This window comes from Microcaecilia unicolor, chromosome 6, assembly GCF_901765095.1.
Source record: "Microcaecilia unicolor chromosome 6, aMicUni1.1, whole genome shotgun sequence".
Taxonomy (NCBI): domain Eukaryota; kingdom Metazoa; phylum Chordata; class Amphibia; order Gymnophiona; family Siphonopidae; genus Microcaecilia; species Microcaecilia unicolor.
The window spans coordinates 332,937,769-332,961,777 of record NC_044036.1 but is presented as its reverse complement, the minus strand read 5'-3'; the positions used below and the strand labels follow the sequence as shown (position 1 = coordinate 332,961,777).

At 46.9% G+C, this 24,009-nt stretch overlaps 1 protein-coding gene across 7 annotated transcripts in view; it reads right to left on the bottom strand.

Annotated features, from left to right (window-relative positions):
* Nucleotides 1-24,009, bottom strand: part of ARSG (arylsulfatase G) — a 173,370-nt gene that overhangs the window by 87,104 nt on the left and 62,257 nt on the right. For 5 of the 7 annotated variants that reach the window (XM_030208469.1, XM_030208465.1, XM_030208467.1 and 2 more), the window contains exons 2-4: nt 22,899-23,791; nt 17,415-17,602; nt 6,158-6,205 (exon numbers count right to left, since the gene is read on the bottom strand). In XM_030208469.1, coding sequence (XP_030064329.1) covers nt 6,158-6,205; nt 17,415-17,602; nt 22,899-23,152 — 490 coding nt within the window. In that variant the 5' untranslated portion in view covers nt 23,153-23,791. Of the gene's footprint in view, nt 1-6,157; nt 6,206-17,414; nt 17,603-22,898; nt 23,792-24,009 lie in introns of those variants that run through there. The other 2 variants (XM_030208470.1, XM_030208471.1) reach the window with 2 other exon arrangements.

Here is a 24,009-nt window from a genome sequence, read left to right as displayed (position 1 = left end):
TCTATTTCTGAATATTTAACAGGAAGCAACAAATGATTTTACCAGAAGAGGTGCAAAATAGATTCAAAATCAATTAAAACTGAAAAAGCTTCCTGCCTAGCCAGGGTGAAAATACTCCCATACCCTACCTAGACAAAATTATTTATTTATAAACTTTTATAACCCACCTTTCCAAAATTTCTAAGCGGGTTACAATGAAACACGGATAAAATCAACAACACAGTAACTAAATAATTTCACAGTAAAAGAAATAACACAATATCAAACAAAAAAAAGCATCAATAAATAAGATTTACAGGAACTCCTTTAGGTCTCATTTCGAGGCCCTCCTTAATAAGTTGCATATAACCATATAAGACAGCAGGATCAACCTCTTAGACCCTTATGAAATATGGGCTAGTTTACCTCAAAGAAGACTCCCCAGCTTTTGCTATATCCCATAACTGGGCAGAGGTGCTGACATCACTGGACGACTCCGCCAACATGAAGCCACTTCAAGTCAAGTCAGCTCTACTATTACTACTTAACATTTCTAGAGCGCTACTAGGGTTACGCAGCGCTGTACAATTTAACAAAGAGAGACAGTCCCTGCTCAAAGAGCTTACAATCTAATAGACAAGTGAACGGTCGGTCCGATAGGGGCAGTCAAATTGGGGCAGTCTGGAGCTCTCAAACCATTTGCATCTAAAGCATGTTAACCAATCCGAAGGCAAGTGGCTGGACAACAAGCCACACTATTTGAATCATAAGCATTAGAAGACCCCACTGATGGTGCCCCTCAAACACAACTTAAGAGTTCCAGGCATGGCACGCAGAATGGGGAAGGTTACAATTAAAGGTGACTAAAGTCAGGGCCGTGCCAAAATGGTAAGCGGGGTAAGCGCCGCAGGGGGGTGCCTGCCTTCAAGGGCGCCGTGCTGTCGAGTTGTAAAAAAAAAAAATCTTACCGGGCCCAACCGCTGCCCCCACCCCGCGAGCTGCAGACTTCCCCGCTCCCCAGTCACCAATCATCTCCCAGCTGCCCGATAGCCCTCGTTCCCTTCCTGCCCTCGCCCTACCTTTAAATATTGTAATTTTCCTTGAGCAGGCGGCGCCGGCATTGTAAGCAGCAGCAGGCTCCAGCCTTCCCTCGCATGGCTCCGCCCTTTTGACGTATTTCCTGTTTCCGCGAGGGCAGAACCATGCGAGGGAAGGCTGGAGCCTGCTGCTGCTTGCAATGCCGGTGCCAAGGAAAATTACAATATTTTAAGGTAGGGCTATCGGGCAGCTGAGGGCAGACGTGAGATGATTGACGACGAGGGGAGTGGGGGATCGAGGGCTGGAAGAAGGCAGGAAATGGCTCTTCCACGCGCCTTGGAGCCAGGCAGGTCCGGGGGGGGAGGGGGGGAGGCGCGTGCCAACTGATAGCCTGTAGGAGGGCACCAACTGATAGTCTGCAGGGGGGCACCAGAGACCCTAGGCACGGCCCTGACTAAAGTCATGCTTGTTACATGATAAACAAGATGAAAAGACAATGAACTACATATTTTTGAAATAAACAGTTTAGACAAAAACAGAGGAGACAAGCTCTTAATGTCCTTATAATTAAGGGCTGTGGTAGACAAAGAGAGAAGTGGGATTGAAGCTCTAACTTGTTTCAACTGTACAGGCTGAATAAGGAGCAGTTTTTATGGTTGTAATTCTGAGAAGTGAAGTGATGTACAAGCTGCCTTTAAATGATATTGTGCACTAAGGGAAAGGGAAATAGGACTTGATATACCGCCTTTCTGTGGTATTTTGCAACTACATTCAAAGCGGTTTACATATATACAGATACTTATTTTGTACCTGGGGCAATGGAGGGTTAAGTGACTTGCCCAGAGTCACAAGGAGCTGCAGTGGGAATTGAACCCAGTTCCCCAGAATCAGAGTCCGCTGTACTAACCACTAGGCTACTCCTCCACTAGCAACATTCTATGTAGAATCTCAAATAGGGAAAGGGAAATGGGACTTGATATACCGCCTTTCTGTGGTATTTTGCAACTACATTCAAAGCGGTTTACATATATACAGATACTTATTTTGTACCAGGGGCAATGGAGGGTTAAATGACTTGCCCAGAGTCACAAGGAGCTGCAGTGGGATCAAACCACTGCACTAACCACTAGGCTACTCCTAGTGATTCTATAACTGGGTGCATCCACTTAGGCGCCCCGGGGCTGTGCAGTAAGAGCCTGTCTATAGAGGAATCCAGGTCCATTATAGAACACGAGTGTAACCTGGTATCGACACACCTAACATTTAGACGCTTGCACTTTGACCAGTCATAGAGCTTGTGTAAGTACAGGGGCCTAAATGCAGCAGGGACGTGCATTAACAAAGTATAAGTGGGAGCCCCGCCTACGTCCCATCCACGTGTACCCCCCTCCCCCCTTAAACATAGGCACAATGTAAGCTGAGCACGTATTTGCAGAACAGCATTTAAATGTATGTGTGCACTTCAGCATGCAAGTGCTAGTATTCTAAATTTGTGCGTAAATGTGAGCGTCTAGATCAGGGGTTCTCAACCCGGTCCTTGGGCCACATCCAGCCAGTCAGCTTTTCAGGACTGAATATGCATGAGATAAATATGTGTGCACTACCTTCATCGTATGCAAATTTAATCTCATGCGTATTCATTATGAGGGTCCTGAAACCCTGACTGGCTGGGTGTGTCCCCCGGACTGGGTTGAGAACATCTGGTCTAGATTACACCACCCTGCCCCAGACTAACCCAACAAGTCAAGGTTATGAAACATGAAACGTTTAGGGGGGGGGGGGGTAATATTCAGCTGGTGGAGGTCAGTGTTTCTTTAAATATTAACCACCGCTACCTAAATTAGACCCAGAAGCTATCTGAGTACAGCCGATAATTCAGCCGCATGCAAACAGCTAACCAGATATATTTGGGACTGCTATTTACACAGTCCTTCATGCTCAGTCAACTAAGGGGGCTCTGGAATTGAATATCTCTCCGTCCTGGCTCCACCTCAGATTGCCCTGAGAGTACCACAGTGGTCAAAATGGACACTTAGCAGCTCTGTCTCATTAAATGCCACTGAATGTGTGTCCCTGGACCAGCTAGCCTGACTCCTGCCCAGTTAAATCACTTTGAATATCAACTCCTTAGGAGACAGATCAGTATATGTATTATACTATATACAGTTATCTCTTTTATTACAGAAATATCTTTGTAAAGATTTTGCTAATTGTACTATTTTAAGTTTCACTGAACTCTGAAATCATCCAGAAAATGATCAGCTGTTAAAACCAACAGAAAATCAAAAGGTCTGAGACAGAGAAGTGTTTCAAGGTGACTAGCCCAGGCCAGGCTCAAAGGAATCTGAGCAAGCCTTCACAACTTTCTGCTTGGGATGGGGGCACAGAAACCAACCCCTACATCTCCCTTGCCAAGCTCCACAGTTGCTGATTCTGTGTGGCCCAGCCCGTTTTGCTGTCTCTGCTTCAGATCCTGAAGCGTTCTGGCTGCACTTTAACAGCACAGACTAACCTTGATAATGTTCTGAATTCAAGGCTTTCCTGCCATAAAGGAGTGCTTTCCTCTCATTCTTGCCATACCTAATCTGCATGTGTCTCCTTTAGCAGACAGCAGCAATAACCTTAAAAAGTGATTTTTTTTAAAGACATGGTTTTCTACTTACACAGTCTGTTTTCTTCTAACAGTGTCCTGGTTTCTGAAATTTGTGCTCTCTTGTTGAATAAGGGCTACATTTACTACCCCACCTGAATATGAATTAATAATGTCTCTTATTTATTGCAAGGTGCTTTTTATGTAGTGGGATCCATTTGCTAATAATCTGCTCTCTCCTGATGAGTATTGGTCGTTATTCTAGACTTTAAAGATCAAATAAATAAAGTCACCCGGGGAGGGGGGGGGGGGGGGGGGTTAAAAATTACTGAAACGTGTTAGAAATTACTTTCTTTTTGATCATTTGAAACTTCTTACTCAAGCCTTGATTTTATCCTCCCTAGATTATTGCAACCTTCTCTATCTGGGCTGCACCGAGTCTTCCTTCGCCCGTTTACAGGTTCTCCAGAATATTACGGCCAAGTTCCTTAAGGGCTCATTTTCAAAGCATTTAGACTTAGAAAGTTCCATAGGTTCCTATGGAGCTCGTTTTCTTCTAAAAAGTTACATAAAGCGGCATTTGGACGTAGTTCTGGATTGGCGCACAGCAAGCCCATTGCCACGTGGCAACCCTTTAGTAAAAGGGCCCATATATGCGGCCATTGCCTTGTCTGTGAGATTACTGAAGAGGCAACTGCTTTCATGAATCCGTTTGACAAGACAATTTATAAGCTATTTGGGCAAATATCTTCTACTTCAATTGGAGTGATGTATGCAATTTGCTGTACAACACCCTTTATGCTTCGTCCTTCCCCTACATCAGTCCAAAATCCTGGAATGTCCTGCCAAAACAGCTCAAAGAGCTAGTCGACCATCAACTGTTCAAGAAGTCCTTAAAAACATTCTTATTCGACAAGGCTTATTCCACTGGCTAACCCAATGTTTAACCTGTGCCATCCCATGTTCCTTCCCCTTCTGTCACACTCCAAATCCGTGCCTTCTCTGTATTGTATCCTCTTGAATTTATGTAAGGCACATTGTGCCTGCTCATGTGGGAAGATGTGGGGTAAAAATGCACCAAAAATAAATAAATAAATTTGTATGTTGGTCAAACCTCAAGAGCTTTTAAAATTTGGATGCTGGAGCATAAGAGCTGTTTAGTATACAATTGGATTGAGGCTCCGGTGGTACAACTCTGTACTACACTATCATATATTCCTTGATTTGAAATGTTGGGGAATTGAACTACAATAACCCTCTGTTTGTGGAGGAGACTTTAGATACTGAGCTCCTGTGAACCAGTAGGATTGAATGCAACCGTCACGTGGGAAGCTTTTTATTAAAGTGCCAGTTTCCCTTTAAGAAATCAGGTGAATTGTTTAATTTCCTGTATAAAACCACGTCACTTGCCTAGAGGGCCATTTTTTAAATGCATTTCTGGCAGTGTTATTAACTGGCGAAGTGCAAGTATTTTTATATATAGTTCTTTGGGCTACGGTATTTTTTCCCCTCATGCATCTATTTTGACTTTTGTATTTTTAGAGATTCCCCTGACACAGCGAGAGCAAAACGGGAATCTGATATTTCCTGAGAGCATGGTTCAAAGTAACGCCTGAAGGTATTTCTTTGCTTGCCGGCGCTTTATCTTTATTTGGGCCGATTTAAGCACTCCCAGAACTGCTTTTCTAGCAAGCTAAATATTTTTGTAGTATTCTTTAAAATTGTGATATAAAAATATATTTTAAAAATTGAAAAATTTGTTTTTGAAGATGGGAGTACTTTTGGAGTTTTTCTGACTGTTGATGTGTTCCATGAGCAAACTTTCCTACTAGCAAATTGGAGCTTGTGTTTCAGGGCTAACTGAGGTCTTTTCTCCAAAAGTTTTAAAGACTCTCCCATTTCCAACTTGTTTCTTTGTGTTTATGGTAGTTTTAAATTAAATCCCTTTTATATAGCCTTTCTGTTTGATAATCATTCTTCCGAAAATATACACAAGATGTTGAGTTAGTTGAATAGTATTGCTTGTGTATTGTGACAATTGATTTGTTACTATACCATTCTCTGTTTTTTTTTTACTGCAGATTGTTTTTTTGTCTCTATTATAGAGTTGTTTCACTCTGCAGGTTTTTCGGAGGTGGTTGGTGGCCTGTGATGAAAGCCATTATAGGTGTGTCCATTGAGTTGGATTGTGAGGCCTTTATTTAGATATATATAAGAAGTAACCTTTTCTATATGCACAAGTAATACAAAGAATTATTTAGAGCATAATTTTCATAAGTTTCTTAGTTTTAAATTAGAGCCATGCCTTTTGCCTGCTTCTCACCCAGGCCATACTTAAACTATGAACTTGTCAGTGGGGCAGGAAATTTAAAAGTGAAGATTTGTCACGGTAATTCCTGAAGTTAACAAGACAAATCTTAACTCTTACATTTGTATCAATCCTTGGTGGGAGTGGGTAGACTACAGTAATGATAAAAAGCAGACCCTCTTATTCCAGCACTGGGCTCAATGACAACGGACGCTTTCAAGAGCCAAGACAGCAATACTTACCACGAAAATTGGGATGATGGAAGCCATGATGACCCAGATGCCATTTTCCTATGTTAAAAGGATAAAGTAGTTTCAGTTCTAAATTTATTTTCAGTCAATTTACATGGTTATGCCCGGTTTAGAGACCTATTTACTTAGCTAAGCTGTTGAATGTAGGAATTAATGTGTGCTAATAATTAACAAAGCAATATGTGTTAACAGTGTATAGTAACTGCCTCATTAAACAGCTAATGTATAAGAGGGCACAGAATATGGGTCATGGATTTGATATAGTGGGAAGTGGGATGGGATCTGATATACCGCCTTTCTGTGGTTACAATCAATGCGATTCACATATTATCTACAGGTATTTAATGCCTTTCTGTTTACATGTATTATATGCACGTACTTTCACTGTCCCTAGTGGGCTCATAATATACAGAAATATTGCCCTGGGCATCAGAGGCTTGAGGAAAAAGAACTTCCAAGCGCACCTGGATAAGTTGCCTATACATGTTACATCTTATGAACTCCAGAAAGAAGCTCTCTGTGGCACAATGCAAGTACTACAGTGAGTGTTAGCAGTAAACTTTTTAGACTGAGATCATACTCCACATGCCCTGGCACAGGAGTGGGGTTCATTCCCGTCATGGTATGCGTAAAACTAACTCATTTGAAGAAATTACATAAGTACATAAGTATTGCCACACTGGGACAGACCAAAGGTCCATCAAACCCAGTATCCTGTTTCCAACAGTGGCCAATCCAGGTCACAAATGCCTGGCAAGATCCCGGAAAAGTTCAATACATTTTATGCTACTTATCCCAGAAATAAGAAGTGGATTTTCCCCAAGTCAATTTAATAATGGTCTATGGACTTTTCCTTTAGGAAGCCGCCAGACATTTTTTAAACCCCGCTAAGCTAACCGCCTTTACCACATTCTCTGGCAACAAATTCCAGAGTTTAATTACACGTTGAGTGAAGAAAATATTTCTCTGATTCGTATTAAATTTATTACTTTGTAGCTTCATCGAATTTTTGGACAGAACAGACGATTCACGTCTACCTGCTCCATTCCACTCATTATTTTATAGACCTCTATCATATCTTTAGAGGGTAAGCTTTTACCAGGTTGCCTATATTTGAAGGCCAATAAGTCCTTATAAAATTATCTCACCAAACCTGCAGAAATCATGGCTAGAAAACAGCTGGGGATGCTAGCATCTGCTCAGAGGCAGGTGCAAATACTCATGTGAATTGTAGAAATATCACATATAAATTGCATCTCTGCTCATGCTCTGCCCAAACTTTGTCCCAGAAACACACCTACACCCGAGTCACATAAAAGTTCTTGTCACTGCATGCACTTTTATGCACCTAACCATGGGGTAATTTTACAAAAGGTCTTTAATATACACAAGGTGGAGAAGTAGCCTAATGGTTAGAGCAGGGGACTGAGAACCACAGAAGCCTGGTTCAAATTCCATTGCTGCTTCTCATGACCTTGGGCGACTTAACCCTCCACCACCTGAGGTGCAAACTGGGATTGTGAGCCCTCTGGGGAGATAGCGAAATACAAACTACACCTGAACGTAACGCACCTTGAACCACTGAGAAAGTCCCTTTACCTTCATGTGCAAAAAATCCTTTAAAAAATGCCCTTCTTAAAAGTGCAGGAATTACATTTTCTTCGTGAGATGCTCAGAACAGTCCCAACAGTTAATTCACAGGTTTTACCGTTCCCACACATTAATTTGACAATCACCATGTAGTAACGGCAAAATCTGAATACAGTTTAATAAATGGTGTCTGAAAGACTTCTCTGTGAGAAATCAAAATGAACTGTCACAAGCAGGCTCATGATTTTAAGACTGCAAACAGGAATCGCAGGACAAAGCAGGACCTATGAGGCAATTTTTGAAGCTAAGAACATAAGAATAGACATACTGGGTCAGACCGATGGTCCATCGAGCCCAGTATCCTGTTTCCAACACTGGCCAATCCAGGTCACAAATACCTGCCAGAAACCCAAATAGTAAAAACATTCCATGCTACCAATCCCAGGTCAAACAGTGGCTTCCCCATGTCTGAAAATCAGAAGGGGAGAGAGAGGGTATGATACATACCTGTAGCAGTTGTTCTCCGAGGACAGCAGGCTGATTGTTCTCACGACTGGGTTGACGTCCGCGGCAGCCCCCACCAACCGGAAAAAGCTTCGCGGGACGGTCGGCACGCAGGGCACGCCCACCGCGCATGCGCGGCCGTCTTCCCGCCCGTGCGCGACCGCTCCCGCCAGTTGAATGACAAGCAATAAAGTATAAAACACAACTCCAAAGGGGAGGAGGGAGGGTAGGTGAGAACAATCAGCCTGCTGTCCTCGGAGAACAACTGCTACAGGTATGTATCATACCCTTTCTCCGAGGACAAGCAGGCTGCTTGTTCTCACGACTGGGGTATCCCTAGCTCTCAGGCTCACTCAAAACAAGAACCCAGGTCAATGGAACCTCGCAACGGCGAGGAAACAACAGAAATTGACCTACGAAGAACAACTAACTGAGAGTGCAGCCTGACCAGAATAAATTCGGGTCCTGGAGGGTGGAGTTGGATTACACCCCAAACAGATTCTGCAGCACCGACTGCCCGAACCGACTATCGCGTCGGGTATCCTGCTGGAGGCAGTAATGAGATGTGAATGTGTGGACAGATGACCACGTCGCAGCCTTGCAGATCTCTTCAATAGTGGCTGACTTCAAGTGGGCCACCGACGCTGCCATGGCTCTGACACTATGAGCCGTGACATGACCCTCAAGAGTCAGCCCAGCCTGGGCGTAAGTGAAGGAAATGCAATCTGCTAGCCAATTAGAGATGGTGCGTTTCCCGACAGCGACCCCTAGCCTGTTAGGGTCGAAAGAAATAAACAATTGGGCGGACTGTCTGTTGGGCTGTGTCCGCTCCAAGTAGAAGGCCAATGCTCTCTTGCAGTCCAATGTGTGCAACTGACGTTCAGCAGGGCGGGTATGCGGCCTGGGGAAGAATGTTGGCAAGACAATTGACTGGTTAAGATGGAACTCCGACACCACCTTCGGCAGGAACTTTGGGTGAGTGCGGAGCACTACTCTGTTGTGATGAAATTTAGTATATGGAGCATGAGCTACTAGGGCTTGAAGCTCACTGACCCTACGAGCTGAAGTAACTGCCACCAAGAAAATGACCTTCCAGGTCAAGTACTTCAGATGGCAGGTATTCAGTGGCTCAAAAGGAGGTTTCATCAGCTGGGTGAGGACGACGTTGAGATCCCATGACACAGTAGGAGGCTTGATAGGGGGCTTTGACAAAAGCAAGCCTCTCATGAATCGAACGACTAAAGGCTCTCCAGAGATGGCTTTACCTTCCACACGATAATGGTAAGCACTAATCGCACTAAGGTGATTCCTTACTGAGTTGGTCTTGAGGCCAGACTCTGATAAGTGCAGAAGGTATTCAAGCAGGTTCTGTGCAGGGCAAGAACGAGGTTCTAGGGCCATGCTCTCACACCACACGACAACCTCCTCCACTTGAAAAAGTAACTCTTTTTAGTGGAATCCTTCCTAGAGGCAAGCAAGACCCGGGAGACACCCTCAGACAGACCCAACGCAGTGAAGTCTACGCCCTCAACATCCAGGCCGTGAGAGCCAGAGACTGAAGGTTGGGGTGCAGCAACGCTCCGTCGTTCTGCGAAATGAGAGTCGGAAAACACTCCAATCTCCACGGTTCTTCGGAGGACAACTCCAGAAGAAGAGGGAACCAGATCTGACGGGGCCAAAAGGGCGCTATCAGAATCATGGTGCCGCGGTCCTGCTTGAGCTTCAGTAAGGTCTTCCCCACCAAAGGTATGGGAGGATAAGCATACAGGAGGCCGGTCCCCCAATGGAGGAGAAAGGCATCCGACGCTAGCCTGCCGTGTGCCTGAAGTCTGGAACAGAACAGAGGCAGCTTGTGGTTGGTCTGAGAGGCGAAAAGGTCCACCGAGGGGGTGCCCCACGCTCGGAAGATCTTGCGTACCACTCTGGCATGGAGCGACCACTCGTGCGGTTGCATGACTCTGCTCAGTCTGTCGGCCAGACTGTTGTTTACGCCTGCCAGGTATGTGGCTTGGAGGAGCATGCCGAACCGACACGCCCAACGCCACATCCCGACGGCCTCCTGGCACAGGGGGCGAGATCCGGTGCCCCCCTGCTTGTTGACGTAATACATTGCAACCTGATTGTCTGTCCGAATTTGGATAATTTGACAGGACAGCCGATCTCTGAAAGCCTTCAGTGCGTTCCAGATCGCTCGGAGCTCCAGGAGGTTGATCTGCAGATCCTTTTCCTGGAGGGACCACAGACCCTGAGTGTGGAGCCCATCGACATGGGCTCCCCACCCCAGGCGAGATGCATCCGTCGTCAGCACTTTCGTGGGCTGCGGAATTTGGAATGGACGTCCCAGGGTCAAATTGGTCCGGATGGTCCACCAGAGCAGTGAAGTGCGACAACTGGTGGAGAGGCGGATGACATCTTCTAGATTCCCGGTGGCTTGGAACCACTGGGAAGCTAGGGTCCATTGAGCAGATCTCATGTGAAAACGAGCCATGGGAGTCACATGAACTGTGGAGGCCATATGACCCAGGAGTCTCAACATCTGCCGAGCTGTGATCTGCTGAGACGCTCTGGTCTGCGAAGCCAGGGCCAAGAGATTGGTGGCCCTCGCTTCGGGAAGGTAGGCCTGAGCTGTCTGGGAATTCAGCAGCGCTCCTATGAATTCCAGAGATTGAGTTGGCTGGAGATGGGACTTTGGGTAATTTATCACAAACCCCAGCAGCTCCAGAAGTTGAATAGTGCACTGCATGGACCGGAGGGCTCCTGCCTCCGAGGTGTTCTTGACCAGCCAATCGTCGAGATATGGGAACACGTGCACTCCCAGCTTGCGTAGGTAGGCCGCTACCACCACGAGGCACTTTGTAAACACTCGTGGGGCAGAGGCGAGCCCAAAGGGCAGCACACAATACTGAAAGTGCCGTGCGCCCAGGCGGAATCTGAGATACTGTCTGTGAGCTGGCAGTATCGGGATGTGAGTGTATGCGTCCTTTAAATCCAGGGAACATAGCCAATCGTTTTTCTGAATCATTGGCAGAAGGGTGCCCAAGGAAAGCATCCTGAACTTTTCTTTGACCAGGAATTTGTTCAGGCCTCTCAGGTCTAGGATGGGACGCATCCCCCCTGTTTTCTTTTCCACAAGGAAGTACCTGGAATAGAATCCCTGCCCTTCCTGCCCGGGTGGTACGGGCTCGACCGCATTGGCGCTGAGAAGGGCGGAGAGTTCCTCTGCAAGTACCTGCTTGTGATGGGAGCTGAAAGACTGAGCTCCTGGAGGACAATTTGAAGGCAGGGAGGCCAAATTCAGGGCGTATCCGCACCGCACTATTTGGAGAACCCACTGGTCGGAGGTTATGAGAGGCCACCTTTGGTGAAAAAATTTTAACCTCCCTCCGACCGGCAGATCGTCCGGCACGGACACTTGTAGGGCGGCTATGTTCCCGTGGATCCAGTCAAAAGCCCGTCCCCGGCTTTTGCTGTGGAGGCGCAGGGGGCTGCTTAGGCGCACGCTGTTGACGAGAACGAGCGCGCTGGGGCTGTCCCTGTGCCTGACGAGGCCTTCGGGCCGGCTGGTTGTACCTACGCTTTGCAAAAGAATAGGGTGCAGCCTGCCGTGCCCGGGAAAAACGCCCACCCGTGGGGGCGGGTGCTGAAGGCGCCCGGTGGGAGAGCTTGTCGAGAGCGGTTTCCCGCTGATGCAGTTGGTCCACCATCTGCTCGACCTTCTCACCGAAAATGTTATCCCCCCGGCAAGGGACGTCAGCCAGTCTCTGCTGGGTGCGGTTGTCCAGGTCAGAGGCACGCAGCCATGAGAGCCTGCGCATCACTATACCTTGGGCCGCAGCACGAGATGCCACGTCACAGGTGTCAAAAATCCCCCTGGACAGGAACTTTCTGCACGCCTTCAGCTGCCTGACCACCTCCTGATAAGGCCTGGACTGCTCCGGCGGGAGCTTATCGACCAGGTCCGCCAGCTGTTGCACATTGGTCCGCATGTGGATGCTCATATAGAGCAGGTAAGATTGGATGCGGGTCACGAGCATGGAGGACTGGTAGGCCTTCCTCCCAAATGAGTCCAGAGTGCGAGACTCCCGCCCCGGGGGCGCCGAGGCGGTATCCCTCGAACTCCGTGCCCTCTTGAGAGCAGAATCCACGACCGCTGAGTCATGGGGCAACTGGGGCCGCATGAGCTCTGGGTCAGAGTGGATCCTGTACTGGGACTCTGCTTTCTTGGGAATGGTGGGATTAGTTAATGGTCGCACCCAGTTCCGGAGCAGCGTCTCCTTCAGGACATTGTGCAGCGGTACCGTGGAGGACTCTCTAGGTGGTGATGGATAGTCGAGGACCTCGAGCATCTCGGCCCTCGGCTCTTCCACAGAGACCACGGGAAAGGGAATGCTTATAGACATATCCCGCACAAAGGAGGCAAAGGAGAGACTCTCAGGAGGTGAGAGCTTCCTCTCCGGTGACGGCGTGGGGTCCGAGGGAAGGCCCGTAGACTCCTCTGAGGAGAAATATCTCGGGTCCTCCTCTTCCCCCCACGAGTCCTCATCCTCGGTATCGGACATTAGCTCATGTAGCTGAGTCCGGTACCGGGCCCGGCTCGACGTCGAGGCACCGAGGCCTCGGTGTCGTCGAGCGGTGGACTCCCGCGCCGGCGGGGACGGAGCTCCCTCCATCGACGTCGACGGGGACTCCACCTGCGTGGCTGTCGAGACCGGCACCGCAAGCGGCGGCGGTGTCGACTGCCCCGGCGCCGGGCTAGAGCTCGCCGGCGCCACAGTCATCGGCGCCGAGGGCGCAAGCACCCCCGGCGCCGGCACAGCCTGGCGCATCAGCCCTTCCAGGAGCCCCGGAAGGATGGCTCTGAGGCACTCGTCCAGGCCCGCTGCCGAGAAAGGCGGTGGGGCCGGTAAGGGTGTCGGTGCCAGAAGCTGCTGGGGGCCAGGAGACGGCACCGAGGTGCCGGAACCCCGACGCGTCGGTACCTCCACCACCGACGGAGATCTCTCCTCTCTGTGATGACGCTTCGGCGTCGACTCCTCTTCAGGCACCGAGGGCTCCCGGTGACGGCGCTTCTTGTCCTTCTTCCGGTGCACGTCACCGGTGCCGGAGGGCATGGAGGAGGAGGAGGTCGATCCCCCTCGGTCTCGAGGTACCGGGTCCGACAGGGTTCGGTCCCGTGGCTCACGAGTTGAGGGAGTGACCGGGGCCGACTGCCCACGCGGTCTCTCTACCCCACTCTCGCCGGCGGACCGGCGGGCCGACGGGACCTGTTCTCCTGGGGTCGCTGCCATCGGTGCCGATGTCTCGGGCATCGATACCGGTACCGAAGAACCGGCCTTCGATACCGATGCCGTCGAGGTCGACGTCGAGGGGCCGGCGCAAGTTCCAAAAAGACGGTCCCGCAGAACTTGCCTCGCAACCTGAGTCCGTTTCCGGAGACCGAGACACAAAGCACACGACTTGAGATTGTGCTCCGGCCCGAGGCACTGGAGGCACCAAGCGTGGGTGTCGGTCTGCGAGATCGGCCGGCCGCAGCGACCACACTTTTTAAATCCACTCGGGACCTTCGAGGACATCGACGGAAAAATCGCGTCGGCGAAGTCAAAGTCGGCAATGGTGGCTAAAATCACACCACGAAAATTGAAACCGACCGAGCGGCCACTAGGCCGCAACGAGGCGTCCCCGCTAGAAAGCGAGGGAAAAGGGAGGAGCGCGTGCTCCACACGCGCAAAATTCTTTTTTTTTTTTTTTTTTTGGATAACAAAACGAAACGAAAGAAGAAGAGGCCGAAAAGGCCAAGAGCGACGACCCGCGTAAACGCGGTCGAAAATTCCGGCGGCTGAAACGAGAGAGTTGCAAAAACACGACTCTCTCAGTCGCGGAAAAAAAGTAACTGGCGGGAGCGGTCGCGCACGGGCGGGAAGACGGCCGCGCATGCGCGGTGGGCGTGCCCTGCGTGCCGACCGTCCCGCGAAGCTTTTTCCGGTTGGTGGGGGCTGCCGCGGACGTCAACCCAGTCGTGAGAACAAGCAGCCTGCTTGTCCTCGGAGAATACATAGTATCCACATACATTTGCACTGACTGTGGAAATTGTCTGAGGTTTTCAAAACTAAAATGTGCTCTTTATTTATTTATTTATATTTTGCTCACACCTTTTTCAGTAGTAGCTCAAGGTGAGTTACATTCAGGTACTCTGGATATTTCTCTGTCCCAGGAGGGTTCACAATCTAAGTTTGTACCTGAGGTAATGGAGGGTTAAGTGACTTGCCCAAGATCTCTTTGAACTGGCCACTGCTGGATTGCAAGACTGGTGCTCTAACCACTAGGCCACTCCTCCACTCCACTAGGCCACTCCTCCACTTTGCCTCCCCCAACCTTCCTCTGCCCCCTCTTTGACAGGAAAAAGTATCAGGATGGCCAAGTTTTCAGCAGGGCATTTCCTGCAGGTAAACAGCTGTTTACCCTCAGGAAAAGCGTTGAATAGTCTTTACAGTTAAAGAACAAAACTGGAAACCAGAAACTCCAGGGTTTAAGTGCTGACTGTTTGCAACCACAGGAAGGTCTTTGTACATCCTTGTGCCTCAGTTTATCCAGCTGTTAACTGACAATACTGTTCTCGCTCATTCTGCAGGCTGTTGCACAATATTTAATGTTCTTAAAAAAAAAAAAAAAAAAAAAAGAATATCAGCTGAGGTGCCATAAGTGCAACTACTTGTAAACAACTGGTGAGGAAGAGAAGATCATCGGCCCAGATCAGCCCTCTGATGTCTGACTTAACTACAGTGTTTGTGTAGCAATTCAAACAGGGTAAAGCAGCCAAAATGGGAAATGTACCCCTTTCAGACTCTAATTGAGGCCAAGATGCACTAAAAAATCGTTAAAGCCCTTCCCTTACCAATTCCTTTAGCGAATCGGTAAGGAACGGGCATGCATCAAGGAAAAGGAATGCAAATGAGTTCCTCGTTGTAGCTCGCTTGCATTCTCTACTCCATCGTTAAACGGGGGGTGGGGGGGGGGGGGGGTGGCGGAAGGGGAAAAAAAAAAAGAAAGCCAAGTGCTTGTCATGGATGTCCTTGAAGGACATCCCTGACGAGCACTTGGCCTTTTTTTTTTCCCCCTTCCCTCTTGCTCTTCTGAGTACTTCTTGGACTTTTTTTTTCCTTTCCAATTCCCTCACAGCAGCCCCGAGAGGTGCAGACCTCCCATTAGGTTTTCCACGGTAAGGGGATTGGAAAACGGTAGTGCATCTCATTATAATAGTTTGCATTCCATTTTCGTTAGCTGCTACCGTGACAGGAAAATGCCATTTTGTGCATGTCCTGGTTTACTACTTTACATTAAACTAGCTAGAACCAGTTTAAAACCCACGTTAATGGCTCGTTTTTTTTAGTGCATCTACCCCTCAGCCTCTACATCTGAACCATCATTCCTTTTTATTTAAAATTATAAATAAAATTATAATAGTGTTGAATTTTAAACAGAGAAACAGACTCAGAGTAGACAAAGCTGGCCAGGCCCATACATCTGGCGGCGGTCAGACATTTTTAAGGCGCTGACCACTGTGGGCTGAATTTGATCCAGATATTCAATGCTGGACCTAATTTGGGTCTTGCCTGGCTGATGGAAATTATCCATGTGCCAGCCAATATTCAGCGCCAATGCCCACATAAACCTTCCAGGCAAGTTACGGAAGTTATTTTTATGGTCCCACTTCCTCAGATAGTTATTCAAGTACTGTCCGGATAACTTCCGGATCTGCCCTGGCAATAACTGGATAGTGCCGCGGCGATCCCCCTGGATTTTCAGCAGCACTATCCAACTATATACTACTGAAAAGTAAAGTTACTCACCCGTAGGTGTTCTCTAAGGACAAAGGGCCAGGTATTCTCACAGCTGGATGATGTCATCTGACGGAGCCTGGTGCAGATGCTGATTAGCGAAATGAATGTAGAACTTACTAGCAGCATCCCACTGTGCATGCACTGGTGCCTTTTCGCCCGATGCACGAGCATGGGTCTCTGTCATATAAATACTGTCACAAAAAGATACTTGGTCTGCTGTCCTCGGAGAACACCTGCTAGAGGTGAACAACTTTGCTTTTTTGGCAGTATATAACTGGATAGAAGAGGAAACCAGATCTGCCTCAGCCAACAGGGAGCGATTAGGATCATAATTCCCTGGTCTTGTTCGAGTTTCAGCAAAGTCTTCTCTATGAGAGGTACTTATACAGAATACCTTTGCCCCAGTGGAGGAGAAAGGCCTGGAACAGAACTGGGGGACCTTGTTGTTCAGATGAGTGGCAAAAAGATCCACCAAGGGGGTGCCCCACTCTTGGAAAATCTTGCAGGCTATGCCCATACTGAGAGACCACTCGTGTGGTTATAAAACCCTGCTCAGTCTGTCCTCCAGGCAGTTGTCCTTTCCTGCTAGGTATGTGGCTTGGAGGACCATTCCGTAAATGAGGGCCCACTGCCCCCTGACACAAGGGGTGGGATCCTGTACCACCCTGCTTGTTCACACAGAACACTGCAACCTGGTCCGTTTGAATGAGAATAATTTGTTTCTGTAGCTGATCTCTGAAAGTCTTTTGAGCGTTCCAACTTCATTTTCATTTCATTTATTAGTTCTTATACTCCATATTATCCAAACAAGGTTTGAGTCAATGTGGCTTACAGTGTAAGAAGGTGAAAAACATTACATAGAACTATGAATAATAATGTAACTAGTGTGTAACAAGGTGAAAACTATGAACAACAATGTAACTCTGGTGTAACAAGGTGAAAACATTACATAGAACTATGAATAACGATGTAACTAGGGTGGATATATGGAGGATATGGGTTGCATGGAATAGTGATTAAATAGTATAGTTAAGGTAAAATCATGAAGTAGTGAGTTTTGGTGTGATTGGTTAGGTCAGTAAAATAACAGATTGGCGGAATTTGACATCAATTAAATCAAAGATAAATTGTAAAAATTGTTACAAAAACATGAAATAGCAGCAGGCCACCTTCTTGGCTGACCAAAAACAGCACAAAATGGGGTGGGGGTGGTGAATTCAAGATTCAGAGCCATTACCTATCATCACTAAGCAACTGGTGCAGTGAAACTCAATATACAAGTTTGAAAAGCTCAATATACTAGTGTTTTCCATTACCTATCATCCCAGTCCTGTAGCCAGCACCCTTTAAAACTTCAGCTAAGGTGGTCTCATTGAGTGGAAGGCCACCTATAGAAGAGACAGCGAAATTGTGAGTCACTCCGTTACGAAGCCCCAATCTCCCTGTGAGCAAAGCAGCACGAGAAGGGGAGCAAGTAGATGCAGCAGCGTGAAAATCCACAAACCTGAAAGACAAAATGTTGGGAGCATGGCTAGTAGCGATGCAATAGTAAATCAGTATTCTCTCTCTAATCTTATTTTATATTTCCAAAATCAACATTTATGTATTATCCCCAAACCCCATTAAGTACACTAACCTCAAATTTAAGATACTCCTTCTAGTTTACAAATCTAGACTCCCAGATGCCTCTTCATATCTCAACAAGCTCCTGGTACCATATTCTCTCCTCTGCTGCCTTAGATCTGCTGACAACAATCTCCTCACTCCCCCCCCCCCCCCCCAGTTCTTCGTCTCAATAATACCCATGACACTGCTTTTAGCTACCTTGGCCGCAGACTCTGGAATGATCTGCCCACCACATTCGAAATCAACCAACCCACTATCCCAGCTTTCAAACACGCACAAACAACATCTTTTCTTCCTCTTCATAGACCTTCTCTTCCTCTGTCCTCTAAATAGCCCCACCCCCCACCCCCATCTACCCTTTCTCTCTCTTTCACTTTGAGCTTTTATTGTGAATTGCTTTAATGCCTATGTTAAGGCCCTTTGCACTATTATCAAATTGCTGGAAATAAGTTAATTAAATCGTCTTCCATCTTCCCCATCACATTAACCATTCCCACTCTCCACATCTAAGCCTGTTACCGCCACACTTCCAAATACCCCACCTCCATTCCTCTCTCTACCTGATGAGCCTTTTATCCGCATTGAGGGCAGTGAGCCTGGAGATGTATTTTAGGGTAGGTGGATGAGGAGAAAGAAAATAACGTGCAGGTTGCATTTTCAATTCTGCCATGTAATTTTCCATAGAACCAGTGCCAACACAAAAAGCACATGCAATTGTGCACTCCTGGTCAGTTTCACAGAGAAAGGATGAACATACTTTCTATTTGAAAATTGGTGCAGACTTTGACTTAGGACACACAGGCAAAAAACTGCTCCCGTATTGGTTTTCAGTAGGAAAACTTCCTACCTTGTCACAAAGCTGAAAACTACTGTACATGTCACAAGTCTTCATTATTCAACAGAAAACCTCAGCTGAAGAAGTTAATATTTCACTGTATTACCGACACCTTCAACCCTGATAAAACTGGGTGTAATAAATTCAAACCGGTTTCTTCACCAGAAATGGTGTTATGGGGCTCATTTTCCAAACAGGAAAACGTCCAAAAAATAGCAGATTGACATTTTTTGTCTAAAATGTCCAAACTGCTATTTTCAAAACACATTCTTAAGATACTTTTCTATGCAGTCCGTCTGCAGTGTGTCCAAATCACAAGGCAGCATGTTGGAGGTATGATTTGGGTGTTCTCAAAACTTGGGACATTTTTCTGCCATAATGGAACAAAGCAAAAAAGTACAGGGTTAAAAGTGGGACACTTTGGTCTAGACATGTTTCAATCATGACAAAAGTCATAAAAAGTTGCCATAAATGACCAGGTGACCCCTCCCCATCCCATCCCCAAAAGATGTGAAAGAAACAGTACATACCAGCCTCTGTGACAGCGTCAAATGTTATGGCCACTCCTATTAGAGCAGCAAGCAAGTCCCTAGAGTAGCCTACTGGTCCATGCAGTGCACTGTAGATATGGGGTCCCAGGCCCATATCCCACTCTGTTACACTTGTGGAAAGTGTGAGCCTTCCAAAAACCTACTGTACCCACAAGGGTTATTGATGTGGTATACAGTTGGGTACAGTAGGTTTTTGGTGGTGTTTGGAGGGCTCATCGTAGAACATAAGGGGGTAGCAGTGATGTGTGTACCTTGGACCTTTTATGTGACGTTCACTGCAGCACCCCCTAGGGTACCCCACTGCTCTGCTGGGATGTCTGTGTGGCCAGTCTACTAAGAATGCTGCCCCCCCCCCTCAATATTGTCCCAATGGCTTGTTTTTGTGCGTTTTTCCCTTGGATTTTTTTTTTTTTCAAAAATGGTCACAACATTCAAAAATGCACTAAGCACAGAATGTCTAGGAATTAGCCATTTGCAAAACAAAAAGGTAGACTTTTTTAGATTAAAAAACCACTATCCTGCTTATTTTCGAACGAGAAGGGCGGCCATCTTCCGACATAAATCGGGAGATGGCCGGCCTTCTCCTAAAGCTGGCCAAATCAGTATAATCGAAACCCGATTTTGGCCGGCTTCAACTGCTTTCCGTCGCAGGGCCGGCCAAAGTTCAAGGGGGCGTGTTGGCAGTGTACCGAAGGCGGGACGTGGGCGTGGTTAAGAGATGGCCGGCCTTGGCCGATAATGGAAAAAAGAGGGGCGGCACTGACGAGCATTTGGCAGACTTTACTTGGTCCCTTTTTGCTCACAACCAAGCCTCGAAAAGGTGCCCGAACTGACCAGATGACCACCGGAGGGAATCGGGGATCACCTCCCCTTACTCCCCCAGTGGTCACCAACCCCCTCCCACCCCCCCCCCCAAAAAATAATTAATAAACATTTTTTTGCCAGCCTCTATGCCAGCCTCAAATGTCATACCCAGCTCCATGACAGCAGTATGCAGATCCCTGGAGCAGTTTTTAGTGGGTGTAGTGCACTTCAGGCAGGCGGACCAAGGCCCATCCCCCCCTACCTGTTACACTTGTGGTGGTAAATGGGAGCCCTCCAAAACCCACCCGAAACCCACTGTACCCACATGTAGGTGCCCCCCGTTACCCTTTAAGGGCTATGGTAGTGTTGTACAGTTGTGGGGACTGGGTTTGGGGGGGGGGGGGGGTTGGGGGGCTCAGCACCCAAGGTAAGGGAGCTATGCACCTGGGATCAATTTGTGAAGTCCACTGTAGTGCCCCCTAGGGTGCCCGGTTGGTGTCCTGGCATGTGAGGGGGACCAGTGCACTACAAATGCTGGCTCCTCCCACGACCAAATATCTTGGATTTGGGCTGGGCTTGAGATGGCCGCCATTAATTTCCATTATCAACGGAAACTGATGGCGGCCATCTCTAACGCCAGCGATCTCTGAGGGCGGCCCAAATAGTGAGATTTGGCCGGCCCCGACCGTATTATCGAAACGAAAGATGGCTGGCCATCTTGTTTCGATAATACAGTCAGGTACGCCGCTTGACGGGGCCGTCATTAGAGATGGCCACCTTTATAGACGGCTGGCCCCATTCGATTATGCCCCTCTATGTTTGCCACTTCATTTTTGAATGTTTTCAGCAAAATGTCAAAAATGGGATTTAGACATCATCGAACATGCCCCTTCACATATCTCAATCCAGAGCAGGGCCAGTCCAACCATTACTCACTAGGCGACTGCTTAGGCGAGCAGCTTCTGGATGGCGTCAAAAGTATCTAGAGTAAAAGCAAAACAATATGTCCTGGCAACCACACAAACTCATACCAGGACACGTTTTTACAAGTGGAGGTGGGGGGCGGGAATTTCCCAAAAAGTCAGTTTACCCAGATTATTCTGGGAAGGGTGATGTTTATTTATTTATTTATTTATATCCCGCATTATCCCAAACAAGTTTGAGTTCAATGTGGCTTACAATAAACAGTATTAGATACATAACTAAGAAAAATACATAGGAAAGTAATTTGTTGTAAGAATCCAATTTTACAATACAGTATTATAAACATACTGGAACAGCTATGGATATTTAACATTTAGAAAATCTATTATGAATGAGAAATTGTACAAGCAGCAAAGAGAAAGTTAATGGTAAATAGAGTAATAACCAATTCAGGTAATAATTGTTTGAGATATGGGGGTGATATGTTGGGGTGATCGTATTTGTTGGGGAGCCACGGGGCCTAAAAATTAATTGGAGAGCGTGCCAGGCTGAAGGTTTGCCTAGGGTGTGAAACACCCTTGCACCAGCCCTGACAGAGTTTATAGCAATGCAAAAGGTAGGTGTATTAGAGTTAAGGTATTCCAGTCCCTTCAAAAAATCCCAGCACTAAAAATCTACTTTCCTGTCCTATACCTGAACTCAGCAGCTCCAAAGCGCATGCAGGGATTTCACTAAAGAGGGGAGAAATACATGTCAAACTGAACATGGCCAAGACCGAGCTCATTGTCTTTCCACCCAAACCCACTTTTCCTCTCCCTCCACTCTCTATTTCAGTCGATAACACCCTCATCCTCCCCGTCTCCTCTGCCCGCAACCTCGGAGTCATCTTCGACTCCTCCCTCTCCTTCTCTGCCCATATCCAGCAGACAGCCAAGACCTGTCGCTTCTTTCTCTATAAGAAAACAACAAAACAAGCCAGTCTGAAGACCCCTGAAGAAGGCCTTTTCGGCCGAAACACGGACCATGTTGGGTCGTAATAAATTATTTTGGTTTCCAACATCTGCGGCTTCAGTCTGGTCCTTCTGGATATCTTCCGCTTGTTTTGTTGTTTTCTTGTGTTTTTTTTGCGGGAGATTTTGGACTCTCTGTTGTTTTTGGCTTCTTTCTCTATAACATCAGCAAAATTCGCCCTTTCCTCTCTGAGCACACCACCCGAACTCTCATCCACTCTCTCATTACCTCTCGCCTTGACTACTGCAACCTACTCCTCACTGGCCTCCCACTTAGCCATCTATCTCCCCTTCAATCCATTCAGAACTCTGCTGCACGTCTTATCTTCCGCCTGGACCGATATATCACCCCTCTCCTCAAGTCACTTCACTGGCTTCCGATCAGGTACCGCATACAGTTCAAGCTTCTCCTACTAACCTACAAATGCACTCAATCTGCAGCCCCTCACTACCTCTCTACCCTCATCTCCCCTTACACTCCTACCCGTAACCTCCACTCACAGGACAAATCCCTCCTCTCAGTACCTTTCTCCACCACCGTCAACTCCAGACTCCGCCCTTTCTGCCTCGCCTCACCCTATGCTTGGAATAAACTCCCTGAGCCCATACGCCAAGCCCCCTCCCTACCCATCTTCAAATCCTTGCTCAAAGCCCACCTCTTCAATGTCACTTTCGGCACCTAACCATTGTACCTCTATCCAGGAAATCTAGACTGCCTCAATCTTGATTGACTGCACTTTTTGTCCTTTAGATTGTAAGCTCCTTTGAGCAGGGACTGTCCTTCTTTGTTAATTGTACAGCGCTGCGCAACCCTGGTAGCGCTTTAGAAATGTCAAATAGTAATAGTAGTAGTAATTACTGTGAAGCTGCTACTTGTTTTCATCTAAGTGGCACTGGGGAGATACACCAGGGACCTGCTGCTGTTTCCTCCTACCTCATGCAGACTCCACCAACAGATAATGAAAGAAAAGCAGGCAGTGTGCCAAGCCTTGCAAAATCATTGACAAGCGAATAATGAAGCAAAAGCTTCCTTATTACTCTGGAACTTACCTCATTCCTTCTTGAGCCATCTTATCCAGATGTGGTGTGTCTTCACTTTCTCCCCAGTTTACTCCAAGATCACCCCATCCTATGTCATCGGCTAAAATAACTACAAAACTAGGCTTTTTGGAACCAGCTGCCTTGCCTTTAAAATAGTTCGAAAGGCAAAGAAAGAAACCAGTGAAAACAGTAATCAAAAGCAGTAACTGCCAAAAGAATCCTTGCATTTTGCAATAAAGGCCTTCTGCACGACTGCAACACATCCCCCATGGGAGTTACACCTGGAAGGAAACAACACATCGACATTTAAAGAAAATGGATTTTGTGAGGTTGGTCTTCTGTGATTGCAAACTAACACTCAAACTGCAAATGTGATATTCAGAGAACCTGTTGATATTTTAGGTTTCCTATTTACTAAGATACAGGAGAGCTTTTCAGACAAAAGGCATCCATTAAAGCAAGCCCATAATCTTCATCGGAACAGCAATGAAAATATCATGCGCCTTGAAAAACAACAGAACGTCTCTCCATGGACTCTCTGGATCCAATCACTCAGTAAAAGTTTGAGCGGGCCATCTTTCCCGGTCTATTTTATGGGCGCACACAATTTTAAATACATCAATCTTTGGCTCTTCATTCATACATCTGCAGTTATTTTGTCTTGGTTAGTTGATCAAGCAGTTTGAATGACATCTAGTAGAAGCATGGTCGTTCATTACGAAGCGCAGTTCCCAGTGCAAACATATTATTTTGGTTCATTCCTGCCACTTATCTTTCTGTTATAAAATGATAGCAGCTTTTTCCCCCGGATACTGTATCAGATGTTGGCCATTTACTGCTATTTGAATGACATGGTATTTTCAAATCGCATCAGACTTCCCTATTGAAGAAATGCAACAGAACTGAAAAAGAAAAGAAAGAAATGAAATTACAAGAGAAACGCTTTATTTCTATTTATAACATTTATAGAAAAGAAATAATTTATGCTCCCTCTAAACTATGATTTTAATGCTAATTTTGACTTTTCTTTCCCAGAAATAGCTACAATGTCACAGAAATGTAAATACTTTGGTTTTCCAAGCATTACCACTGCAAATTACACATAAAGGAGGGTCAAGTC